General features: G+C 41.8%; 1 protein-coding gene across 2 annotated transcripts; it reads left to right on the forward strand.

Annotated features, from left to right (window-relative positions):
- Positions 1–297: 297 nt before the first annotated feature.
- Positions 298–8,258, forward strand: HEMGN (hemogen). 2 transcript variants are annotated; one of them, XM_060760921.2, is made up of 4 exons: positions 298–514; positions 3,194–3,287; positions 5,929–6,218; positions 8,054–8,258. In XM_060760921.2, the coding sequence occupies exons 1-4, from the start codon at positions 433–435 to the stop codon at positions 8,143–8,145; spliced, it is 558 nt and encodes a 185-aa protein (XP_060616904.2). In that variant the 5' UTR covers positions 298–432; the 3' UTR covers positions 8,146–8,258. The 2 variants fall into 2 exon arrangements, with proteins under 2 accessions (XP_060616904.2, XP_060616905.2); XM_060760922.2 differs by having other exon boundaries at positions 3,194–3,275.
- The last annotated feature ends 1,249 nt before the right edge of the window (positions 8,259–9,507 follow it).

A 9,507-nucleotide genomic window follows, 5' to 3' on the forward strand; every position in this document is an offset into this window, starting at 1 on the left:
CAAGGTGAATAATTCTAGTTCTCAAGGACATCGAGCTTGTTTTGATGTGTGAAGCAGAAAAGCTGCTCTGAGTCCCCTTCGAGGTGAGAAGGGTGGCATATAAATGTCGTAAATAAATAAATAAAGCATCCAAAGCTCAAAACTTTAGAAATTGGCTGTTGTTTTGCGGGGTGGTTAGGGAGTGTTTGCTGCAAAGAAGTAAAAGCATATTTGGGCAGGGATATGCCTTTCTGGGAGCGCGAATTTAAACACCTTTGCGGCATGATAAGGAAATGCAGTATTCACGTACCAGTGTCCATAGCAGATAAGATGCGTTGGGTGGGTAGCTTCTTTCTCTTTTTGGAAACACTCATTTGCACTATAGCATTAGATGTGCCAGATGAGGGGAAAACTCCTTTTGTATATATAAATATATAAAATAAAGCATTGCAAATGGCAAGCCTAGAAGAAGACCATTCATACTCTGGAAATCCACAACAGCCAGCAGCAACCGCTGAGGAGTATGCAGTCCCAGGTAATGACTTTTATGCTGGGAAGGGGAAGATTGAAAGTTAACCCATAGTTTTGCTAAAGTTGTATGCACTTTGGTTCTCTCCCTAACTAACCCTAACCCTTGAACTGCATCCCTCATTCAACTTTGGGGGGGGGGGGTGGGAATGTTGGGAATGTCTTTCCCATGTTTTGTGCATCTACAACAAGAATGGGATGTTGTGTGTTTTCCAGGCTGTATGGCCATGTTCTAGCAGCATTTTCTTCTGATGTTTTGCCTGCATCTGTGGTTGGCATCTTCAGAGGATCTGATGATAGTAATGCTTTACTACCATCAGATCCTCTGCTTCACTAACATCAGATCCTCTGACGATGCCAGCCACAGATGCAGGCAAAATGTCAGGAGAAAATGCTGCTAAAATATGGGTGATTCCGGCCATGACAGTTGTCAACAATACATACAACAAGAATCTTCAGGCACCATTTTTTTTATCATGTCAGAAACGGGAAACTGCAAGTTTCTTCTGGTTTGAGATAATTGGTTGTCTGCAGAGACATTGCCCAGGGGATGCCAGGATACGTTGCCATCCTGTGGGAGACTTCTCTCATGTCCTTGCATGAGAAACTGAAGCTGACAGACGGGAGCTCATCCCTTCTTGCGAATTTGAACCACCGACCTTCAGGTCAGTAGTTCAGCCAGCAAAAGATTTAACCCAGTAGTTCTCAACCTGTGGGTTCCTAGATGTTTTGGCCTTCAACTCCCAGAAATCCTAACAGTTGGTAAACTCGCTGGGATTTCTGAGAGTCGTAGGCCAAAATACCTGGGGACCCACAGGTTGAGAACCACAGGTTTAACCCATTGCTCCATTGTGGCTCCTGCTAAAAGGCTGATGGCTGAAAAGACATTTTAAGGGTGGCAGGAAAAACTTGGCTGTCCATTCTTTCTGCTCCCCAAGTTGCAATGGGGCTAAGGAGTCCCCAGTTCACATTGAGTTAAATATATGCACAAAAATGGGTGCAATACACTAGAGGGCAGTACTTCTCTTTCATTTTCCCATGCTGTCCTACCTGGACTGTCAATGCTACTGTGTGCATTTGAATTGCAGTTGTTTTAGGATCACAACTAACCCATGGTAAGACTGAACATGAGCATCTAGATACAGTATTTAACAAACTGTAACCATCAGTCTATGCTTCGAACCTTTAGTTAGCCTGGCATATTTTGCAGGTCATGCTGGAGGTGCTTAGGGATTGAGCCTTCAAGTGGACAATAATGCACTTTTAATAAAAACTGAAGTGACAGGAGGATCGGGAGAGATCAAGGGTAAACATGAATGTTAAAGGGAGAAACATGTCAAGAGGAAAACATGGAAATGGATATGAAAGAACATAGGGATCCAGAATAGGTCTCTACAGTCGCTTACGGACCCACCATCATGGAAGGCAATCATACTTGGCTACGAATGATAGCCTATGATGTGATGATAAACATGAATAGAATATGGGGAAAGTAACTTTACTGGCAATTGTTTGAGCATACACTGCCATTTAGTCGTGTTGTTCCTCCTATCATATGGTTTTCTGGTAAAGATGTGTTCAGATGGATTTTGTCTTTGCCTTCCTCTGAGGTTGAGAGAGTGTGACTTGCCCACTTGATGGATTTCCATGACTAAGCAGAGGTTCAACTCTGGTCTCTCAGAGTCCTAGTCCTATGCCCAAACCACTACACTGCCTCTCACAGTCCAGTTGTGCTGACGGTGGAATTTCAGCTGGCATGCTAAAGTTCTCTTTTACATAACTGTCCTTTTTGCATCTGGCCACTATAGTTGAAAATACGTTTGGGAATATGTTTGTCTATTCTGATTAAAATAATCGATATTTTTTCTTTATTTTTTTTTAAAGGAAGGAGCTTAAATAATAAGTAGGGGGAAGGGAGCAAATGTTCTTCACTTTCAGAAATGAAGAACAATAAAATACCTTTTCTGTTACATATATTTTTAAGTGCTCTGCTAAGAGATGTAATAAATATGTTAGACATATGAATTAATATGGGAGATGTATGGCACCTGAGACAGCTTAGTTCAGACTAAAACTAAAATTGGCTCACTGGAATCGAAGTCACGAGCTGCTACAGCTTTAAAGGGATTTATTATTTACCAGAGACCCATCAACATTGTCATATAATTCAGTTTCTGAATCCAGATGATCTGCTTTGAACTGGATTATATGGTAGTATTTAAAAGTTGCGTCTGACTCTGGGGAGTGGTGCTCATATCAGTAAGTGTAGTTGTGTTCGACTCTGGGAGTGGTGCACATATCAGTTTCTAAGCCGAAGAGCCGGCGTCCATAAACACCGGCATGACTGCATAGAGCACCGTTACCTTCCCACTGAAGCGGTACCTACTGATCTACTCACATTTGCATGTTTTCAAACTGCTAGGTTGGCAGAAGCTGGGGCTAACAGTGGGAGCTCACCCCGCTCCCCAGATTCGAACCGCCAACCTTTCGATCAGCAAGTTCTGCAGCTCAGCAGTTTAACCCGCTGCACCTCCAGGGCCCCCCTGTATGGTAGTGTAGCCTCACATAACCCAGTTCTGAATCTGAATTCAGAAACTGAATTATGTGGCAGTGAAGATTCATCCCAAATGATCTCTTACTGGGTAACTCATTCCACATTTTAATTCTTATTGTTTTTCTCTTGTAGAAGTGGTCATCACTCGCCGTTTGAGAGACCGAGAGCTTCTCAGAAAAAGGAGAGCGGAAGCAGAGGAAAAAGACACTCACCAGTGGGTTCTGGGGTAAATTAGGATGTTGAAATTAACACTTTGTTTTAGAAGCAAAGCTGTCTGTTATGTTGCTCATGGGTATGGATTGCCTCTATAAATGAATATTTTAAATCTCAGTAATGACACTGTTTATATTTATGTACCTGGTGACCCCATTAATTTCATAGGGTTTTCTTGGCAACGAATACTCAGGGCTGGATTTGTCATTGCCTTTCTCTGAAATAGAGCCTACATCAGTTGGCATTCATTGGCGGTCTTCTATCGAAGCGCCAACTAGGCTGACTCTGCGTAGCTTACAAGATCAGACAGGATCTGGTACTTTTGGGATATTTTGTCTATAATCCAGAACAAGCTGGTCACTCCTAAATTCCATTCAAATCAGTTCCAACTAATAAGTCCTGTTAAGAGAGCAAGACCTGAGCGACTGTGGCAACGGAGTTGCAGGTGATGGTTTATTATGGAAAAGGCTCTTTTAGCAATAGGATAATGAAATAGATGTGAGCCTCAGAGTCTTGTTTGCTTAAGACAATTCTGCTCCCTATGTTTGGAAGTTTATTCATTGAGACCCAATCTACACTGCCGCATAATCCAGTTTCTGCATGCAGATTTGAACAGGATTATATAGCAGAGTAAACTCATATAATCCAAAGCAGATAATCTGGATTCAGAAACTGAATTATATGCAGTGTAGATGGGCCCTAAGTGGAACTGTCTTTCTACTGGTTAGTTCTATCTTTCCAGCTGAAACAAGCTCTAATTGCCCCATTTGCTTTCATTTGTCATTCAGTGTCTTGGTTTCTGATTCTCTTCTTTCTAATTGTTATCTTTTTTTCTTATGCTGTCATCCTCTCATTCACATTGCTCAAAATTGGATGCAAGCTTTTGGAATGTAAAGTTCTTGGGGTGTTTTGTCTTCCTCATCAAATAATTTAAAACATTGAAGCTGGAGGCAGCAAGGTTCTGTGTCAAAATATCCTGGATTCTGCAATGTATATATTTTGTGTGTGTCAGGAATGACTTGAGAAATTGCAAGTCACTTCTGGTGTGAGAGAATTGGCCATCTGCAAGGGCGTTGCCCAGGGGATGCCTGGATGTTTGATGTTTTAACATCCTTGTGGGAGGCTTCTCTCATGTCCCTGCATGGGGAGCTGGAGCTGACAGAGGGAGCTCAACCCGCTCTCCCCAGATTCAATCCGCTGACCTATTGGTCTTCAGTCCTGCCAGCACAAGGGTTTAACACATTGCCCCATCAGGGGATAATCTATAAATTAGAAGTATAGAATAGATTTGTATAATTTATTTTTTGCAAAATAATTTATTTTGCAAAAGTTTTGTTTTTACATGATTTATTTTGCTTCTAATACTGTTTTTGGCTTCTGGGATTTCATAAAGCATTGCTTTCATGTTTTCAAGTATGGTTTTGCAAAATATGAGCTAAATGCTTTCGAATAACAAAACAAAACAAAATTTAAATTGCTTTGTCTTGCTACGTGTGAAGCACAGGTTGTCTTTCTTTGGATAGCATAGGGAAAGGTTAACAAACCTGTGGTGTTTGTTTTTATGTCTGTGTCCCTGTTCAGAAGATTTCACCGCACTTTCTGTCCCTGTGAGAATTGGATTTTGAAAAAAAAATGGTTTGTTGTGGAAACAAGGATTGGTGATGAAGCTTCAGTGGAGACACCTTTTCGCCATGATAACTCTTTCAGGGGTGAATTTCCCTTCCAAGGGGTATATTTCGCTCACTTCCTGTTGTCTCATCCCTGGTCTTAACTATTTGTCATTTGTAAGTTGGATGTTTATAACTTGGGGAATGCTTGTATTGAGATAGAATCATAGAATCATACAGTTGGAGACCTCATGGGCCATCCAGTCCAACCCCCTGCCAAGAAGCAGGAAAATCTCATTCAAAGCATCCCTGACAGATGGCCATCCGGCCTCTGTTTAAAAGCCTGTAAAGAAGGAACCTCCACCACACTCCGGGGCAGAGAGTTCCACTGCTGAACAGCTCCCACAGTCAGGAAGTTCTCCCTAATGTTCAGGTGGAATCTCCTTTCTTGTAGTTTGAAGCCATTGTTCCGCGTCCTAGTCTCCAGGACAGCAGAAAACAAGCTTGCTCCTTCCTCCATATGACTTCCTCTCACATACTTATACATGGCAATCATGTCTCCTTTCAGTTTTATCTTCTGCAGGCTAAACATGCCCAGCTCTTTAAGCCGCTCCTCATGGGGCTTGGTTCTCCAGACCCTTGATCGTTTTAGTTACCCTTCTCTGGACACATTCCAGCTTGTCAACATCTCCCTTCAATTGTGGTGCCCAGAATTGGACACAGTATTCCAGATGTGGTCTAACCGAGGCAGAATAGAGCATGGGGAGCATGACTTCCCTGGATCTAGGCACTAGACTCCTATTGATGCAGGCCAAAATCCCATTGGTTTTTTTTTGCCACCGCTTCACATTGTTGGCTCATGTTTAACTTGTTGTCCACGAGGACTCCAAGATCTTTTTCACACGTACTGCTCTCGAGCCAAGAGTCCCCCCATTCTGTATCTTTGAATGTTGACAAGGAGCCAGCCACAAATTGTCATTAAGTCTTTTCAAAGAGGACCCTTTGCAACAATCTTCCCTGATATGCCTTTATGCTCTTTTTCGACAGGGATCAGCAAAAGAGCAAAAGGGCTCGGAAAGGGAGAGGGGCCGGGAGAGGCCGAGGGCGACGCCAGGCTGAAGAACCACAGCCAGAGACACAATCAGAGATACCACTGGAGGTGGCAGAGGAAAGAGAGCCAGAGGCACAGGCAACTCAAGTGGAAGAGAAAGCTGAAGTTACTCTGGTTTTCCCAGCAGAGACGTCCATCCCTCTTGTGGAAGCTGAAGAGCCCTACACTCCACAGCAGGAGGCAGCTGAGCAGGCAACCCCTGCCAGTGAACCCTTTTTCTCACCAGGTAAGGAATGTCCAGGAGCAAACCTCTCTTGCAGAGAAACTTTCAAGTAACTGGGGGAAAAGTGATGCCTCTTCAATCCTTTAGAGCAAGGGTCCTCAAACTTTTAAAGATGAGGACTGGTTTGCGATCCCTCAGACTATTGGGGGCCCAGAGTATAGTTTGAAAAAAAATGAACAAATTCCTATGCACAGTACAGATATCTTATTTCTAGTGTGAAAAAACATGAAAGAACAATACAGTGTTTAAAATGAAGAACAATTTTAACCGACATGGGAAGTATGAGCCTGCTTTTGGCTGATGAAAGAGTCAAGTTAAATAGGATTGTTGATGATGTGTACCTTCAAGTTGTTTCAGACTTGGGGTGACCCTAAGTCTAAAGTAGTGGCTACCAATGTTTTTTTTGACCAGGGCCCACTTTGACCAGGGCTCACTTTGACCAGGGCTCACTTGACCAGGGCTTACTTGACCAGAGACCACTTTGACCAGAGACCACTTGACCAGGGGCCACTTTGAACAGGACCCACTTGACCAGGACACACTTTGACCAGAGACCACTTTGACCAGAGACCACTTGACCAGGGCCCACTTGACCAGGACACACTTTAATGAGGGCCCACTTGACAGAGACCACTTGACCAGGGGCACTTTGACCAGGGTCCCCTTTGATCAAGGCCCACTTGAACAGGGCCAACTTGGACCAGGACCCACTTTGACCAGGGACCATTCTCCAACATTAGTACTAAAAGAGGTGGGGCTGGTTAGCTCTGTGGAAAGGAGTGGAAATAAAATAAAATAAAGAGAAAGGAGGTTAGCAGACTGGATTTTCATTCTCATGACCCACTGGTGGGCCGTGGCCCACAAGTTGAGAACCACTGATCTAAAGTTATGGGGTGGGGTGGCAGGTAAATGACCTTGAAGAACTGAATCTGGTCCGCGGGCCTTTGTTTGGGAACCCCTGATTTAGAGCAATAATTCACAAACTTTTTCAGTCATGGAACAATTCAGAAGACATTTATTTACTGTTGAACCCTAACTCTACCCCTGGTTTGTTTGATCAAAATATATATTCTGAATCACTTTATGCTAATTCAAATATGTGTCCCAATTTTCTATATAAAATCTTGTATGGGAGTAAATGTTTATTATTGATATTTAAGAATAATATCCAAATATTCCAAATCTTTCATCTTAAAAACTGTACAAGAAATATTTTCAAGTGAAAATTTTAGAAACTACATAGCTGATAGCAAGAGTTGTTGTACAAAATAGTTGTTATGGAGTTGGCCAATTTTTTCAAGACTCCAACATTGAACTTTGTGGTTGGGAACCACCACAATTAAAAAGCAGTGACCTACAAAATTTGGTATTCTGTGGAGGTACTCCATTGAAGTGTTAACCAGGGCCAATCCTTCTTAGCTTCCAATATAAGGCAGGACCTGGTACCTTTAGGATATTTAGACCACAAGGACCCTTTTACTGTACCCTTAAACACAATCTGTACAGAATAATGTTCATTTAGATTTTCTCCCAAGCAAGCCTGCATAGTATTGCTACTTCACCTTCCAATCTTATTGGGAACTGAAATTCTGTGAAGGAAGCAAAGGCTGTGTTTAGAAGATAATCTCATCAAATTATGGTTTATGGAGTTCTTTGGAAGGAACCACAACAGTTACACCGGTAGAACAATGAATTAAATTTGTAGTGTAAAAAGAGGTTATGAGTTTATGTAAGAAGTGGGAGTCACTGTGGTCACAACTGCATGATGATGCTTGTGTTAAATTTAAGGCACCCTCTGAAATATAGCCTTCAGCACCTGTTCTTTTTTCTCATTTCAGGACTTGAAGAGATCCCAAGCTCAGAAGAACCAGAAATTCCCAAGGCCCTGGAAAATGACCATTTGGAACAAGAGTTTTATGGCTCCTTTTAATTTAAAATCTGGAGTGCAGACCACTGTGGTTGCTGCTTAGCATGAAAACACTGTTAGAATGTAGTTCTTGTGTGTTGTTCTTGTGTGAATAATAAAAGCCAACAACCTCTGGATTTGTTTTATGCAGTGTCCTCATCCCCAAAAGGCTCACTTATTTTTTTTTATAAACCCATTTTTCCTAGTTTCCAGCAAACCTCACAACCTCTGAGAATGCTTGCCACAGATGCAGGCGAAACGTCAGGAGAGAATGTTTCTAGAACATGGCCATACAGCCCAAAATAACCTACAACAACCCAATGATTCTAGCCACGAAAGCCTTCAACAATACATCTTTTTTATTTATTTACTATATTTATACCCCGCCTTTCTTGACCTCGAAGGGGCCTCAATACAGCTTACAGACAGGCAATAATTAAATACCTTAACAACAATACACAATTTAAATAAACATTAAATTAAAATCAAAATAAAGTACATTAAAAACATTTTAAAACACTACAATCACAAAACTACACTATCCGCAGTCATAATCCAAGTCATTTCGATAGTCATTGCACATAATTCCAGTCCATCTATTTCACTATGGTTCTTCACACACTACAATCCTTGTATCTGCAGTTTCATTTATCCACGTCCAGGACAACAATATGGTATTCTTGGGCCAGAAGTCTTTCATTTCAACAGGGTTTAGCTATTATCAGCAGTTTTGCATATGTACGCAAAGTCTGGGAATGAATGCACTACAGATCTGGGGATCCTAATGTATTTGCATTAGTTTATTAAGTTTATTTTTTTAAATTGGAAAGCAAAAAGGAAACACAATTAGTGACGGAATACTTCAAACAACAGATTAACAACTCTCACTTTAAATGCTCCTAGCATATGAACTCTGATATCTGCTTCTATAAATATTCCTAACATTTGTTGTGCTTAAATCACTATTTTACCTTCCCTTTCCGTGTCCCTACCTCTTCAGACAACTGCCTCGCACGCTCCACCAAGCAGCCCTTGTTCTATCACCCTTTAGCTGCCTTTCTTGGCAAGCTCAGCCTCCTCTTCTATCCTTCTCATTGACTGCTAAGTCTCCAACTCTTCTCCTAGAACAGCCTTGATGGAGCTGATGAACAATGAAGGCAGCATTAATGGGCGGCAGCCAGGCATGTTTTAAATCCCTGGACAGTTTACAAATCTCCTGGACAGACATTTTAATTCTGAAAAAGGAACTGGGAAAAGAAGCACGTATGGTGACTCTACATTAAATAGAAAGAGGGCATATAGTGGAAATATATTCAGGCCAAAATGTTTTGATGTTTTGCCATCTTTGTGGGAGGCTTCTCTAATGTCCCTACATGGGGGGCTGGA

Source organism: Anolis sagrei, chromosome 2 (assembly GCF_037176765.1).
Source record: "Anolis sagrei isolate rAnoSag1 chromosome 2, rAnoSag1.mat, whole genome shotgun sequence".
NCBI classification, from domain to species: domain Eukaryota; kingdom Metazoa; phylum Chordata; class Lepidosauria; order Squamata; family Dactyloidae; genus Anolis; species Anolis sagrei.